At 36.8% G+C, this 18,193-nt stretch overlaps 1 protein-coding gene across 2 annotated transcripts in view; it reads left to right on the top strand.

The window, feature by feature from the left end:
• MYO16 (myosin XVI) overlaps positions 1-18,193 on the top strand; it is a 596,349-nt gene that overhangs the window by 286,371 nt on the left and 291,785 nt on the right. For both annotated transcript variants that reach the window (XM_066236132.1, XM_066236131.1), the window contains exons 13-15: positions 1,326-1,453; positions 6,846-6,951; positions 15,290-15,407. In XM_066236132.1, coding sequence (XP_066092229.1) covers positions 1,326-1,453; positions 6,846-6,951; positions 15,290-15,407 — 352 coding nt within the window. The remainder of the gene's footprint in view (positions 1-1,325; positions 1,454-6,845; positions 6,952-15,289; positions 15,408-18,193) is intronic.

Here is an 18,193-nt window from a genome sequence, read left to right as displayed (position 1 = left end):
GTGCTCATTTCTAAGTGTACAGACTAATAATAACTGTTCATGAGCACTCAGGTGGAGAACATTACTAGCACTCTAGAAACCCCATTGTTGCCTCTTTCTTATCACTACTAAAACCTTGTCCAGGGTACCAGGGACATGACTTCCAATAGCGTAGATTAGTTTTACCTATTTTTGAACTTTATGTAAATGGATCTTAGAGTATGTGCTCTTTTGTGTCTGACAGGTTTCACTCAATGTTATATTAGTGAGATTTGTCTAATAATGTCTTACAACTGTAGATCACTTATTCTCCTTTTAAACATTCTTTCCCCCTGTAATTTTAAATACCTTCAAAATGTATGGACACTTTGCAGACAAGTAGTATAAACAACCTTTTTCCTCAAGCATTTTCAAATAATTTGCTGGCAAATTGTTCCATCAGCGTTGAAGACGTGTACCATAGGTTTCCTACGAAGGCGTGCTCCTGAATCACCTCCTTACCCCCATCAAAAACAGGAGGTTACTACTGACGCACTGCTAGCATCCCATCAAGAGGCCTCATTCAGGTCTTCCCCGTTGTCCGCATAATGACCAGAGAACCAAAGCCAGGCCACCAGACAGGGTGCGCTGAATTGCCGGGCTCTTTGATATCAATCTGGAGCAGTTCTTTAGTTTTCTCTTGACCATCCCAATCTTGACATTTTTGAAGAAACAAGCCAGTTATTGTGTAAAATAAAAATTCCTCGCCTGCCTGCTAGTTCTTCATGACTCAGAAGTCCTCCTATCATTTCATTTTTATTCATATGTAAATAGATCCATTAGAAACTCAAAAGGACTAAATATACCGGCAAGTGAATATTGCCATATCACCATGGCAATCACTATAAATCACTGTCACTGAAATTAAGTTAATTAAAATTTTGTTTTTCGAGAAATTTATAAATTTATATGTATTTCAGTGACAACTGCCTTCTATTGAAATTAAAAACCCTTTCTACCTTATGTGATGGAAATTAGATGTTGCTGAGAATTTGTATTTGATGTAAATTATCACAGTTTCAGTTTACTTCATGGTTATCTATTAAATTGGGTTTTTGTGAGTTGCTCTTCTTAAAGACAGCTGACTGATTTAAATAATGAAGGATTAAATATAAGCTTCATTTTATCATTATGAACACTTCAAATGTGCTGGGAAGGACGTTCTTTTACAAATGTTTTCTAGTTACAAATGAGGTTCAAAATTCAAAATGAATTCACTTTCGGGTTTTGGAAGTAAGTCAACTGAGTCATGCAGTCGAGGAGCCTTTTAACAGAGATTTCTGTCCTCATGCCGCGCTGTTTTCCAGGTCTCGGAGCTGTACCTGACCAGCTCGGGGCGGCCGTGCGCCTCTCTGCCGCCGCACATCTTCTCCTGCGCCGAGCGGGCCTTCCACCAGCTCTTCCAGGAGCAGCGGCCCCAGTGCTTCGTTCTCAGGTAAACCCACGCTGCACACCGTCCCCGGGCTCGGCTGTAACATTTTCTTCATTCCTTATGGCTTACGTCTGTCTACTTCCTCAGCGGTTTGCAGTCCAGTGTGTCTTTGCAACAAGTACGTTTGACTCCTTACCAAGAAGAAGCATCTTTGTTGTTGGAAATAGCCCCAGTGTGGCTGTATCGATAGCAGCAAACTGAACTTGGAACTCAGTTCATTTTGAAGGTTTGCAGCTTAGACATAGAGCGTGTTTGCTTTCAAGCCTCGGAACACGCGGGGAAAGAAAGGCCCCCAGTATAAGCGAATCTGTACCACCGCTCTCCAAAATGTGGTGCTGCCCAAAAAGCAAAATAAAAATTGTTAGTTTGCAAAATATTTCCAAAATAGCATACAAGTAAGTAGTTGTTTTCACTCTTGTTCTGAAGTGTCCCTGGGACGAGAGAGGCACTGGAGGGTTGCCCCATCCGTTCTTGAATCAAACAACTATACTTTTATTTGCTTTATCTATTGTTTTCTGGCCTTACTGTGACAAAAAGGGAACACTTCTTAAAACTCGTGAGATTGCAAGGGGTATATGGGTACTGTTAACAATAATAAGTAATATTTATTGAAAACTAAGTGTTAGATCTTTGCTAGATGTTGTCTATGTATTATATTAAAATAATTAGTCTAGGGTCCTATAGTTAGTAAATAGCGAACTGGACATGTGAGCCCAATATTGTGAATGAATAGGTGGTGACTAATTAGTGCAGGATCCTGTAGATGATGTACCTAGAAGTGAGCCTAGGAGTCAGGCTTCTGAGCATGAACGAAGCTCAGCTTTTCTCTTAGCCAGACGCCAATGCCTGGCTAGCCCCCTGCTGCTATCCTAAGGAGGCTTTCGACAGCCCACCCTAACAGCCCCTAAAATGATGGCCACAGTTCCATAGATTTACCTAAATTCTTATTGAATCCACTTAATTTTTTGAAAGATATTCATCCTTAGCAAAGCTCTGAGGAACCAATGTTTTTATTACTTTTGGAAGTCTGCTTATTATAGAGTTCACAATACCTAGCGAGTTCTTTCAGTAAAGATTCCTGTAACCCAAAGATTTCTACATGTTTTGCTCATGGAATTTTATTTTCATTAAGAGTTGTTGGTATTCTGCAGAAGTAGTATCCGTTTGAGACATTTCTTAAGGCTAAGAAGCCATGCGTCAACCATTTATTCTAAAAAATAAAGATTTCTTGACTAAGTTTCAAGACGGTATCACCTGGTCTTGGTGTCCATAGTTGTAGAACAAATGTGTGATCACAAGGACTTAACTATAGTCATTCTCGGTCTTCTTTCATTTTCTTTTTATTTTTGAGAGAGGCAGGGAGAGAGACAGGAACATCGAGCTGCCCCTCTATGTGCCCTGACCAGGGGAATCGAATTGGCCACGTTTGTGCTGCGGGACAATGCTCCATCCAAACAAGCTACCTGGCCAGTGTAACATCCACCGGTACAAGAACAAACGTTGGAGACTTTCAGGAGTATAGATGTTTCTTTTTTGGCCGGTTTAACCTGCGCAAGGGCAAATTCCCTGATGTCCAGAGACACCGTACTCACAAGGAGCTGCAATGGGAATCGCACCTAGCGCTTACAGCTAAGTCTTTTTTAGAAGCTCAGCAAGCAAGCAGTTCATAGAAGCAAATGTAGCGGTTAGCTATTGGCTAATTCATAATTATGTAGCATAACAACCCAAATATGGAATGGAATTTTTCAAAATTCTGCAAGTCTAAACACATATACTGTTATTGTGTGATCAGTGAGTCAGTATCTTGAACAACCTTGGTCATGGCATTCCTAACAGTCAGGGACAGGACCTGCCTGTACACTTAAGTTCCCTGTTCTGTTAGTGCCTTGCCTATATCCTGTTATTTTAAACATTCTGATCTTTTCTTGGTCTTTACAGCCAGCGCTTACGTTTTATTGATTTTTCAAGACAGAGAGAGGAAGAGAGAGAAAAGGCAAGGAGAAGGGTAGCATTCATTTGTTGTTCCACTCAGTAGTATATCCCTTGGTTGCTTCCCACGTGTGCCCTAACTTGAGATTGAACCTGCAACCTTGTTGTTTTGGGATGTTGCTCTTAACTGACAAAGCTAACTGGCCAGGGCCAGTCTTATGTCAAGATTAGTGTTTTTATGTAGCTTCTTGTCCTCCTTGATTTTCTTGATTAGTATAAGGATTTTCTACTTTATATTAATTTATATTAATACATTAAAAATTAACAAATTTAGAACTCACCTAAATACACTATTTAAAGTTCATTTATTCAGTTTTATTGTGTCTCATAAGTAGAATATGCAATGAATATTTTTTTAAGATTTGGGGATCAAAACTGATAACTTAGTGTCAGCCAAAAAACTTTTATTTCCAAATTTCAATTTTATTTCTCATTTTGTTGGTAATTATAGGGCCCAGTGGCACACTAGGATTCATCTTGAGTATAAGTCTTTAATAATTTTCAAATATTTTTCCTGGGGTACACTTGAGAGTCTGAAGTCCACCCTGATCTACGTTACCTTTGATTTCCTAAAGGCTTCGTTAAATAAATTTAATTAATTGTTTGGACATGTTTGGCAAGTATCCATTATCCTAAGTATATGTTGAGCAAATCTAAGTTGATGCTGTTTGCTGTACACACAACCAACTTGTGCACTAAGTGGTATAGGGTCTGCCTCTGTCACGTACAGCTTTATCAGCCAAAGCTGTTCAAATATGAGAACTCTTATAGACTCATGATTGGTATAACCCAAATTCCCAAGTCAATTTATTTATTTATTTTTTAAGAGGCTATTTTAGCTATTTTAGTGTCTGAGACAAGGCCGTGGAGCCATCTCAGCACCTGGGGCCAACTTGCTCAAACTGTTCGAGCCATGGCTGTGGGAGAAGGAGAGAGAGAGAGGAGGGGGAGGAGTGGAGAAGAAGATGGTTGCTCCTCCTGTGTACCTTGACCAGGAATTGAACCTGGGACTTCCACACACTAAGCAGATGCTCTAGGGCTGAGCCAACTGGCCAGGGCCTCAAGTCAATTTCTCGTTTAATTATAGACTTGAATTTTGAGATTTAAAAATGTATCTTTAAGAGGTTAAAAATTTTAGTTTTATTGTAATTGCCTGTGGAGCCAAGCCTAGCATAACCCATTTTCCTTTTCTATTATTTCCTGTATTTTACCCAGTTTAAATAAAAGGTGGCCATTTTGAGAAGTTATGACATGGTTAAAATGTGTATGATTTCAGCTATCACTTCCCTGCTCCTATTTTGGCAATCTAGCAATCCCATGAGTGCAGTGGTGGGAACAGACGGGGACGCACATGACCACCAGGTCGGCCCCATTCCCTCACATGCTTCTGTGTCTCCAGATCTACAGACTGATTCTGCCTTATTCACCACCGTGCACTTGCCATTTATTTCATGTTGCTTATCGAGGCTTGGGAAAGATTTATTGAATGTTTCATGCTAAATAAATGCTACCTTCTATGCTACTCCTTCTCCAAGATTAGCTCAGCTTCCACCTTACCCACACGTCTTCTCTGATTCCCTCTCGGGGCTACACCTGCCTGTTCACTGTGGGTGCATTGCTTGCTGTGCCCCACTGTATTCTAATTATGCATCACTTATGTTCTCTGTATTCACTTGAGAGTATCCCCAGCAGATAGCACAGGGAGCAGTATTTTTCACCGCTTTACCCATGAAACCTCTGGCACATAGTAGGCCCTCAGTGACTTTCATTGAAAAGAATGAGCAATATTTTAAAAAGGAAGATGGTATTTTCAAGGTTTATTCCTGAGTGGATGTAAGCAAAATTTCATTAAAAAACATATATGAAACATCCAATTATTTTACTGGGTAATAGAATTTTTGTAACAATAAATATAATTGTAGAAATTAAATTGCCACCATGAAAGATCTAGATGCTTTTTCTTCTCTGAAATTAGAAGGTTGAAAGAAAAGATCTTTAAACACAGAAAAAGGAGCTGTTTGTCTTGTGCAGGTCACTGTCACTTGCTCTACAGAGGATGTTGGGATGGTTGTTCTAAAAGTGGTTAAAATGTTTACCTTTGGCATGGATGAGGGCAGGAGAAGCGTTTGTTACAACTTGAGATCTGAATAAGATAATTAAAATTCAGCTTCTTTTCTGGAAAAAAACCCTTTAATCAAATTCATTAGAATGAAAGTTCAAGGGAAAAACTTGAAAAAATACCAGTGAAAGGATTTATATGTATGTTTAATTTTTTGACTAATATATAAAAGGCTGCTTTTATGAGTGTTCTATCTGGATGCAGTAAAAACTTTATTATATCAGACCACTTTGGAATTTCATGTTAACAGTATATTGTCTATTATCAGGAGTATAACACAGTTATTATTTATGGGAATTAGGTAAGTTATAAAGTATGCCTGGGAAATAGCAAAAGTATTATCATGAAAGGTAACACATTTGCCTAGTGCTTGTTCCTAGGTTAAAGGGAAATGGGGAACATGAATTGTCAGAAGTGACAGCAACCTCAAGAGGGAACGGGCCATTTTAAGGTCTGCTGAGTGTCACCACTTCACTCACCTACCCATATCCAACCATCTTACCAACTTAGTTTTAGTAGCTGCATACTTTATGCTCATTCATAAAAAAAGATAAGGAAAGCTCAGAAAGATGTAAAGATGTAATGATTTTTCCAGGGAAGATGTAGAATCTTTTCTGGAGGGTGCAGAAAGTTTTAACAAGGCCGAGCCATGTGGCTCAAGGACGTAGACGCCTGCAGTATAGAGGCCTGTCACCTTGGCTCCACCTCTCTAACTTTCATTGACAAAGCTGAGGATCAGTTGGTAGTCATCTTCTTCCACATAACACCTTTAAGCTGTAACTCACCTCTGTTACGTGGTTCTACACTGTAAGATACTGGGGGGCAGAGGTTGCAACAGATTAATTTGTAGTCCCAGCATCTGAACACCATAGGGCACCTGACAGTGTACATTTGCTAAATATTTTTTTTAATTTTATTTTTAACTTTATTCAGCTTTTTTTAGAGAGACACACACACACACACACACAGAGAGAGAGAGAGAGAGAGAGAGAGAGAGAGAAGGGAGAGGAGCAGAAAGCATCAACTCTCATATGTGCCTTGGCCAGGCAAGCCCAGGGTTTTGAACCGGCGACCTCAGCATTCCCAGGTCTACACTTTATCCACTGGTCAGGCACATTTGCTAAATATTTTGAGTGAATGAAGCAAATTGAAGAGTAAACAATACCATAAACTCGTTAAAAGTTGTTATTTCCTACCAACATTGTGTCTGAGAACCATCAGTGGTTATTAATATTTTACTACATTTTCCAAGACAGTAAACTTGTGTTTTTTCTCTTTTTCTTTTAGTGGAGAAAGAGGATCTGGAAAGACCGAAGCCAGCAAACAAATAATGAGACACCTAACCTGCAGATCTGGCGCCAGCAGGCCGGTGTTTGATTCCAAATTCAAATATGTAAGTTTCTTATTTGGCTTGGAAGATATGTTGAATCCAAAAAAATGTCATTTAAAAATAAAGAGTGACATGGTAATATGCCACATGTTTGACCATAAGTTGGTCAAAATCTGTGGAAGTAAAAAAAAAAAAAAAAAAAGATTGAGGCTTGGTATCAATCAATATTGTTCAAATGAACTTTTCTTGTAAATATTTAAAATATTTTGAACATACTCTTTTTTTTCATATTTGTTCAGAACAGGTGAATTGAAAACATGTAAGTGAGTTAGAGGTTGTTCACATAGAAAGTTCCGCTTTGGTATGTAGATGCATTTGATAAAGTTGAGTCAATCAGCGACCTTGTGGGGGATTATTGAAAGCTCATGATGATGTTTCAATGTATGCAACATAATTGACAAAGGGAAACCTGAAAGGCATTGATGAGCAGGTAGTAAATCTTCAACACCAGGTCAAAAAATCATTAGTTTTATATGTCAAAAATTATGTTTAATTTCTCACACGTGTAAGAAGAATGTTAAAAATAATTCAATGAGTTCTGTATAACATAGAAGAAAATGATGTCCCTAAGTGCTATATCATTTCCTTGATCAAAAAAAAACAAACAAACAAAAAAACCCCAACACATTATATACAGCATCGGCTGTATTGTACCCATAAAGATTTCCTTGGTGAATGTTTCCAAGTGAGGCATTGCAAATATAATGATGCAGCCTCAAAATTTTTTTTTATTATTATTGAGAGGCAGGGAGGTAGAGAAACAGACCCCTGCATGTGCCCCAACTGGGATCCACCCTGCAAGCCCGCTATGATGCAATGCTTTGCCCATCTGGGGTTGTTGCTCTGTTGCTCAGCACCCAAGCTATTTTAGCACCTGAGGTGACCATGGTGCCATCCTCAGTGCCCAGGTCCAACTGTGTTCAAATGAGCCATGGCTGTGGGAGTGGGGGAAGAGAGAGAAGAAAAGAGAGAGAAAGGGGTGGGGAAGTGGTGGAGAAGCAGATGATTGCTTCTCCTGTGTACTCTGACCAGAAATCAAACCTGAGATTTCCACACACCAGGCCAATGCTCTATCACTGAGCCAACTGGCCAGGGCTGACGCAGCCTCAAATTTACACAGCTTGCTCCACCAGAATGTTTCCTGCACAGGCCTCACTGCACATACCTTTACAGAATGAGTTCTGCATTTCATTCAGCAATTGTATATTCAAAAGTGTCTGATTACATTGGAATGAAAACAGTCACTACTACAGTGGTTCTCAAACTTTTTGAAGACGGGGCGCATTTAAAATCCTACAAATAATTGTAGGTGTACTATATACAAATTTCTGAGAAATATGTTATAATAATTAAGTCAAATATTAAAGAAAAAATATAAAGTCCAAGCGTGCTTTTATGGTAATTAAACAAAATAAATACGACAAAATTAAATTTATTCTGACATTAAAAAACATTTTTGTTACATTTTTTGTTATGCTTTTTAGAATTCGTAAAAAAAGAGGGGTTAAAATAAAAAAACAACAACAAAAAGTTATCTTTATATATATATATATATAGATACATTCTTAGTAAGATTTAGTAAATTCGGCAGGTCCCGGTGCAAATGTTATGTTAAGTTTTTTCATTCTTGTGTTTATAAGAAACATGAGCCTGATGTGTCCTAGTGATTTCTCAATGTATGGGCATATATTTGAAAGGAAAACTCTCATTTCTTCATCAACACATTGAAGAATTCCTTTCCTTTTACTCTTGTGTTGAGGGTAGAAAATCTTAATTCACATAAATAGGATGTTGAAAATTGTACTAAAATGTTCAAAGCTTTTTTAGATATTGTCACATATTCTTCTTTTATAGAAATCCAAAAGGCTTCAAGAGACAATTCCTTATGTTTAATCATCAATCTACGATCAGTGGATATAGCTGCTAGTTCTTCTTTTTCTGTTAATATTAAACCAAAATCACTTGAAGCTTCCATGAATGGGTTTCTAATCCAATCGTATTGTTCAATGTTAAGTGATGGAAAATGCTATAAATTAAATTCTGCCCATCAGCCTTCAAGTTCTATTTTATTTACACTTAACTTTTGCTCACTTCCAGAATCAGATTCTTCAATATCACACATCTTTTTGAGAAATCTATTCTTTTATTTGGGTGTACTTATCTAAAAATAATATAATGATGTGTTAATAATAAATATAATAATGATGTGTTAACAAAAAAAGCGGTATTTCCATAATGAAATGGTATAACAGAGTAACTATATTTATTTTTATATCTGGGCACATGCCACAAACCAGCGCAGCTAGTAATTCAGGTCTCAAGTGGGAACAGTGTGGAATAAGATAATACGGGGTTGGGAGGGCCTTGTAATTGCTGCTGGCAAGAACAAAGTGCACCCAAAAACCGCATCTTGCTTTATTTATAGGGTAAAGTGGGCCATTAGCAAATCAATGAGATCTTTGATCATGTTTCCAAGGAAACCCAAGAATTTTACCAAGTGCAGAAAACCCCCACCATACATATCATCTTACCTTTACACCAAACAAAGGATAGAGGAAACTTGCCTCCAGTCTTTCTGGGGAACAAGGGGGTAGTGTAAACAATCCAGCACCACAGCTTAACAGACTTTTGCAACCTAATCAGGCAAGTGAGATGGGGGGTTGGGCAGACTGTCAGCCTACAGCCAATTCCCCACACCTCTGTCTCCCAAAAATCTAAACTCCAAAAACCCGATTGGTTTTTGGGTCCTCAACAGGCACATATTTATCTGGAATACCATAGGGCGCACCTGGAAATCTTTTAGGGAGTACCAGTGCGCCCAGGTGCACACTTTGAGAACCACTGCACTACTATCTTAGATCATCCCCTAAAACAATAGCATCTGAAGGTTCACACATTACAAATCTAGAAGTGGATTGCACATTGAGTATTGTGCTATTTGTGTTTGGTTTTGTTTCACTTGCCTTTTTTACTTGTGGCTGCAGGTCAGAGTTATTTCTGCGGTGGTAATGTGTACATGAGAATACTCTGTAAATTTAGTATTGATTCTTCATTTAGAAATGAGAGGAACTTCCATTTAATCAGTAGATTAATGTTAGTTCCTTATACTTTCTACTTTTGAATAAGAAGGCCTTAAAAAAGTAAATCTACTTTTAAGGATTCCTGAACATATGCCTGATTCTGGAGAGTTTTCTCTTTGTGAAAATATATAATAAATAATATTGCAGTGTATTCATGGTATCATATGTGTTCATTAATGACTTGACTTCATAGCCATTTATTAAGCTCAACCTATAAATTGAGCACCTACATAATTCTACAGCACAGCTCAAAATAATTTTGCATTTTAGGTTGACTTGGAAAGAATAGAATAAATTATCTTCTTTGTTCAGATATTGTAATATACCAACTACTGAAAGTTAAGAATTAGAGAATTTATAAAACAACACAGCTATAAAATAGACTCAGGTTTACACCTGAGCATAACTAATAGAATAAAAGGATCTCTTGGCTTAATTATAAGGACAAGAAACAATAGTCTCCACTGTAAATTATAGAGTAAAACAATCATTTATTAAAATGCTTTCTTTGTGAAAGAGCAGGCTATGTAATTTCTGAAATGCATTCTAGATTACTTTATGTAAATTGGCTTTGCATTTTAGTTTATGTCAATGCATTTGAAGTTGCTTTTCTTTGGATAAGATAGATCTAACTCTTCCAAATTAATTAGCATCTTGGAATCAATATTATTCTATCTTTGCAAATTTAAGGTAACCATTTCTAATTAATTTTGTTTGTTTTATTTATTTCTCATGGCAATTTAAGGATGTTATAAATAATTGATTTCGAGTCTTGTGAAATAATATTTTTCAGATTTGAATGTGGCTTAAATTTCATGTCCATTATGCTCTTTTTGGTTTTTCTGTAAATTATTTATCTGCATGAATATTATTCAGTGTTCAAAGCATTCTTGAAACTTCCTCATCCAGTCTTTTCACAGTATCCAAGTGTATGTGTGGGAATTATGTACAAGCATTGGCTAAATTTATGAATCAGCTGTAAATCTGTATAACATCACAGGACTACAAACTGTGGAATTAGCAGATTTCCCATGGCAATAAGTTATTGGAACATAAAAGTCATGTATTTTTGAGGGAAAAAAAACTGTCTGAAACTGTTCAGTAATTTTGGAAAAACTGAGTTTCAACTTTAAGAAACATTCAGTTTTATTCACATTACTGAAACATTTATTGAGCAACTGCTTTCACAGAGCAGAGGGATGGGGTCAGGTTGATTAAGCCATTATTTTGTATTGAGGGGACCACGGATTCTTACTCTTAGAAAATACTATAGGTTAACTACTAGCATGATAGTAGTGCATAATTATTAGTTTATATTTTAATATTGTAATTATTACTATTTTTTTTTTTTTTTTGCATTTTTTTTTTTTTTTTTTTTTCATTTTTCTGAAGCTGGAAACAGGGAGAGACAGTCAGACAGACTCCCGCATGCGCCCGACCGGGATCCACCCGGCACGCCCACCAGGGGCGGTGCTCTGCCCCCCAGGGGGCAATGCTCTGCCCATCCTGGGCGTCGCCATATTGCGACCAGAGCCACTCTAGCGCCTGAGGCAGAGGCCACAGAGCCATGCCCAGCGCCCGGGCCATCTCTGCTCCAATGGAGCCTTGGCTGCGGGAGGGGAAGAGAGAGACAGAGAGGAAAGCGCGGCGGAGGGGTGGAGAAGCAAATGGGCGCTTCTCCTGTGTGCCCTGGCCGGGAATCGAACCCGGGTCCTCCGCACGCTAGGCCGACGCTCTACCGCTGAGCCAACCGGCCAGGGCAATTATTACTATTTTATAGGAAGAAAGGCATACAATGTAAGTAGAAAAAAAATCATGCCAATAAAATATGAATCAATAAGTACGGAGGAAATATATACTCACTTCCCTTTGCGTAGGTTTTTAAATTTAAAGTTGTATTACTGTGCACTGTCTCACTGTTTTGTTTCAAAGTCAAGGTAAATGGTGGAATTTTTTTTTATTCCATTTTCTTAGTATTTCTTTTAACACATTTGTTTGGTGCCACCTATTGGCCAAGTGGCGAAACAAAGATGAAAACAACTGGTTAAAATTTAGTATTTTAATCTTGAAATATAAACCAGAAGTGCATAATGTGAGAATGCCACATGAGTATTTATATTTTGTTTAATAGTTTTAGTTTTATGCCTTATATGTACTAGTGCTTATAATTCAAGCAGTAATAGTTCTATGATGCATTGTTTAAACACATTAATTCCACAAAGACATTATTTGGGTTGAAATCCAAGCTCCACTATTTACAAGCTCTGAACTTTGGGAAACAGACTTAATTTATCAATTTTCTTTGCTGTAAAATAGACACAATAGTTATGAGGAGTAAAAGAAATATATGTATACATATACACATATATCCACAAATACACATATTTATATATATATACAACTTTACATATATTCATACATAAACTTAAATACATATGTATTTATATATAAAGTTATATATTATTAATTTCTATTATTATTAACAAAATAAAATTAATCTTTGTTATTTGTCATTATGTTATTATGCTTTGTATGTGCCAGGCACCAATCTTAGGGCTTTATGTACTTATAACCACTGAAGGAGCTATGCCTGTATTAGAATAAATAAGACCGAGGCTCAGGGAACTTAAGAAATTTGCTCAATGTGATATAATTTGTCATTAGCAGAACTGGAATGTGAGGGCAGCTACTTCTCTCATTCCAAAGCACATGCATGCATTGAACCATTACCCTGTACTTCAGTGGTCCCCAACCTTTTTTGGGCCATGGACTGGTTTAATGTCAGAAAATATTTTCATGACTGGCCTTTAGAGTGGGACGGATAAATGTATCACATGACTGAGATAAGCGTCAAGAATGAGTCTTAGACGGATGTAACAGAGGGAATCTGGTCATTTTTAAAAAATAAAACATCGTTCAGAGTTAAATGTAAGTAAAATAAAAATAATGTAAGTTATTTATTCTTTCTCTGCGGACCGGTACCAAATGGCCCACGGACCAGTACCGGTTTGCGGCCCGGAGTTTGGGGACCACTGATGTACTTCATATTTGGCCACATGTCATTAACTATCTTTTATGCACTTTTTCTATAATAACAATTTGGTTTGTTATGTGAAACATCAAAAATACCCTAGAAGCCCAAATATTTAAAAAATTTTATTCCAAGCCTTTTAATGAATTTTAAAGTTATTTAATGTAATGATATAAATGTTTAAAATGTAATATAATTGCATTATTAATTTCACTATATATTTATTTAATGTTAAATTATTGTACAAGAAGAAAAAATAGGACATCCTTAAATATTATCTGTAATTATTTTTCAGAAAACATTTCTGCCATGATTACTATAATTCACTGATATTTAAAATTAAATTATAAGGAGGCTTAAAAAATAAAGTTTTTGTAAAGATTTAGTATATATGTTTTTCCAAAAGTTCAAACTTACAAAACAAAAGTTTTAATATATTTCACTATTGTCACAGCAATTAACACTTGATTAAATTCAAAGTCCTGTTTCATATTTTTCAAAATATAAAGTATTTTTAGGTGAATTGAATGCTTTAGTTTAACAGTATCCAGAAAATTTTTAAAAAGGAGCAAAATTTGTTTTTTTTTTAAATTAGGTTAAAATTCTCAAAAATAGTGTCTCTAGAAATTATTTTAAGGAACCACTACCCAGTGTATCAATAAGGTATTATTGTCTCCCTCTTGCCACTGACACCGGAACTGTATTTATTAACATTATTTGTATCTTGAAAGATAGAAAAACAACTTTTTGACCTGCCAGATTTTTATGCTGTTTATAGAATTTCTTGGTCATAATCATTATTTCAAGCACAGTAAAGAATAAATGATGTTTGTTCTATAGTCAGTGTTTAAAGAAAGAATTCCAGATGCATGTTGATCTGAGGAACTTTACTAACAGCATTTTAAAGCCCCAAACTCCTCACTACTGAAAGAGAACACATGGGAATAAGAAACACTGACTACACAGCTTCATCTAGAATTCTAATTCTTGTCTCTGTGGGAGACAGTGGAGCAATGACAGGTTAAAGGAAGGGTAATGTAGGGGCTCAGGTTGAAAAGAGTGTGCAAAGTAAGAGAGTTAAAAGAAGGTTATAATTCAGTGTTTTACTGAACTTATTATTATTATTTTTTTATTTTTTATTTTTTACAGTGACAGGGAGAGAGTCAGAAAAAGGAATAGATAGGGACAGACAGACAGGAATGGAGAGAGATGAGAAGCATCAATCATTAGTTTTTCGTTGCGACATCTTAGTTGTTCATTGATTGCTTTCTCATACATGCCTTGGCCGTGGGACTACAGCAGACCGAGTAACCCCTTGCTCAAGCCAGCGACCTTGGGTACAAGCTGGTGAGCTTTGGTCAAACCAGATGAGCCCGCGCTCAAGCTGCTGACCTCGGGGTCTTGAACCTGGGTCCTCCGCATCCCAGTCCGACACTCTACCCACTGCGCCACCTCCCGGTCAGGCTGAACTTATTATTTTTAAAAGATATTCTGACTATCGCTTATATTAACTTTAATTTCTTTCTTCCAAAGCTACAACAGCATTCATGTGTATGATTTTCTAGTCCCATATTTTATCTGTGTGTACATTTTCTGTACATACATACCAATGATAAAGTTTAATTTGTAAACTAGGCACAGTAAGATATTAACAACTACAATAATAAAATTATTATAACAATATAATAAAAGTTATGTGAATGTGGCATTATTAATTGAAATAACATGAGCACTTAGTGCCTCCACAGTTACTTAACACAAGCACTAAGTGCCTCCACACTGGAGTTGATAACGAAGATGTCTAGTAAGTGACTCATAGACACATAGCCTATACAGCATGTACACACTAGACAAATGGATGGTTCACTTTCTGGGTGGAATGGAGTGATGCAATGCAAGATTTCGTCATGTTACTCAGAATGGTGCACAATTTAAAACTTAAGAGCTTTTATTTCTGGAATTTTCATTTAATATTTTTGAACCATGGCTGACTGCAGTTAACTGAAACCGTAGAAAGCAAAACCATGCATAAGGGATCCTACTGCAGTTTGTAGTCGAGGACAGTGACCTCAAAAATTTAGCATGGCATTTTCTGATCCAATAGAGAACCTCTTAGATAATGGGTTGTTACCTGTATCCAATAAGGTGTTTCCTTTATCTTTGCCCTTATTCTCTAATTTTATGAAAGAAAAACCTGAGTAGTTCAATAAATGGTTCTCTTTTAATACAGGTCACGTGCATTTTAGAAGCCTTTGGACATGCTAAGACAACTCTTAACGATTTGTCCAGTTGCTTCATAAAGTATTTTGAACTACAATTCTGCGAGAGGAAAAAGCACTTAACTGGAGGTAAGTTTAAAATGATCTAAGGGAGATCTCACTTGCTACCACAAGAGGGCAGAGAAATACCAAGCATGGGGATAACAGAGCGGTGCGTGCCAGTATGTGTGTGTGTGTGTGTGTGTGTGTGTGTGTGTGTGTGTGTGTGTGTATGTATGTACATGTGCAGCTATATCTGAGATGTCAAGTTATGAGTTCTAAAATTATTTCAAATTAAAAAATATTTTGAAATGCACGGTGAACTTTTTAAGGTGATTATAAACTATCTAATATGGACCCAAACTAAAATGACCCATGCTGAAATGAATCATATTTGCTAAACATGGGAATGAACTGAAATGCTCAATTAAAATGAATTGTAACTTGAGTATATAATTTCTTCATACAGCACACTCTAAAATCTATTTCAAACAAAAAGGAATCTATACTTTTAAAATTATTGAATTAAAACAATCAAGATATCAAAGTGATCATCCAACTAAATATAAAGAGATCTCTGTTTCTTATTTGATTTAAATATTTAATGTATACTTTATGAAAATTTCCTTTTTTTTAAAATTAAACAAATATAGAATTCAGCTAGAGTTTTACATCTGTCCAATCAAAACAGATTCTCCATGCAGATGAACAACATAAGTACAGTTGTAGATGGAATGCCTCATCTACTTAGTGGAATCAGCTATTTTTAAAACTTTTTGAATAGCTGCTAGCACACAAACATTTGCTAATTTTAATGACTTTTGAAAGATAATTTGATTTGCTGTTTTCAAGTTGCTTTATAATCTTTTCAGGAAATAAAAGTTAGTTTTGACTCTCATTTAGCAACAAAAAACTGTTTTGCAGGAAGTGTATGTCAAGATCAAATATTTACTGAGAAAATGTGGTAAATAATATGTGTAAAAGGGGCAAAAGAGAATGTTAGATGTTGGGATTAGAGGCTTAAATCCTGCAATAGGAAAGTTTTTTGTTTTCTTTTCTTTAGTTTTTGTTTCTAACCCATGGCTAAGAGCTCTATTTGAAGATCTACCATTTTAGGAAAGACCTCAGAGGGGAAATGTCTTGAGGCACAAATGCTTTTATGTCTTGGTGTATGGCACCCCGGTGAGACTGTCGCTCCGAGTGACAGGCACAGCCTGCATGCTGTGTTACCATAATGTTCCCCTGAGCTTTCCATGACCAGTGGTTGGGTCCATAGATGCTAAGGGGGTAGGAAGTTCCAAAAGCTGTGTGTTTCAACTTCTTATAACTCCAAGGTAAGACTCAAACAAAGACAGGCACTCTGGGCCTAATCTGGAGCTTATTAGGGTATAGACTCTAGGCCCACCCCTTGACCTGCTGATTGGGATTCTCTGTTCAACAAGATTGACAGGTGATTTGTGTGAGCACTGAAGTTTGAGAGGCACTGTTCTACCCAGGCAAAGCTGACCACTCGTGTTTAAACATGGTTGGCCCAGAAAAGTCGTTTACCTGGGATATCACTCGCATGAGTTCTTTTCCTGTTTCCATTCGATACTTCCTTCACCAAGGTTATGATACAATAACTGACCGTGAAGGTCTTATCCATTACTAATGTTGTTTACTACTTTTTCTGGATAGAATTTAACATGTCCTCTTCTTCAGGAATGTTCATTTAAAAAATAATTATATACACATTAAAAAAAAGAACTAGAAAACACTGCAGTGAGCACTTATGTATTGAGCCTTCTGTTAATCAGCAGTCTCTATTAGCACACAGCCCCATACGGCTTCGGCATAATCAAATCCACAAATACCTCTCACGCGGCTTCTGCAGTCAGATACTGCAGAGAAACACTGCTCACACTGTGATACGGTGATAATAAATATTCATCAAGGTGAATCTGAGGCTCTTCAAGATTCTGAAATGCCCTCAGAATCATTAAGGAATGACGAGCATAAATTCAGTATACTCTGAGCATTGTGCAAGTTTGAGCTTATTCCACTCTTAGGGAAGTAGCGGCCCAGACTTCCATGTCGTTAGGTACTCTCCACATTTCTCCACTTTTTATTTTGTTTTTCTCCTCATTCTGTTCTCCTTGCTAGAACCCTTAATTCAGTCCTTATCGCCTAATTTATTGGGTCATTTATTCCAATGTCCTTTTAAAATTCTGGCAAAATGATTTTGTGGTTTTTATGTTTTTAATTTTAAGAATAAAAGAGCTACTAACAAAACAAACAGATAAAGACAGTGCTAACTGAGACTACATGAATAGAAGCAGAATGCCTAGAACAGAAGTGGTAGGGGAAGTCTGAAGAGGTCAGACTGGGGGTTCAGTTCTTGGTTTTCTGTATTTAAGAGGATAAACAAAGAATGTATTCAGAGAATGTTTATCAGGGGAGTGAAAATTGAAGTGCCATGTGTTTGAAGTGCGCTTAGAAGAAATTAAACACATTTACATTGGAAAGGAAGAGATTCAAGGGAAATATGACAAGGGTCTTTAAGTATATCCGCTACTATGAAACGGTCATGAGTACAAACATTGATTATGCATACTGTGAAAAGTTGGTAAATGTTTCAGAGAAGGAATACCTTCATTTAATCATGAGAACTTTCCACCTTACTTCCTCGTAATTGCTAAGAGCTTTCTCACCCTGACGCTGGATGTCCCCAAGTAGGATGAAAGAGCTGACTCCTACTGTGCTACAAATAGTCTGACCCGATGGAGGACACCTGCACTAGATTATTCCAAAAATGCTGCCTACTGCTCCACATTCTCTAGTTCCAAATATGAAGAATTCTGTTAACTGTTGATCAGATTTCTGATGCCCAGTGGAGT

Source organism: Saccopteryx bilineata, chromosome 6 (assembly GCF_036850765.1).
Source record: "Saccopteryx bilineata isolate mSacBil1 chromosome 6, mSacBil1_pri_phased_curated, whole genome shotgun sequence".
In the NCBI taxonomy this organism is placed as follows: Eukaryota; Metazoa; Chordata; class Mammalia; order Chiroptera; family Emballonuridae; genus Saccopteryx; species Saccopteryx bilineata.
Note: the sequence above shows the minus strand (reverse complement) of the source record. Positions and strands in the feature narration are given on the sequence as shown.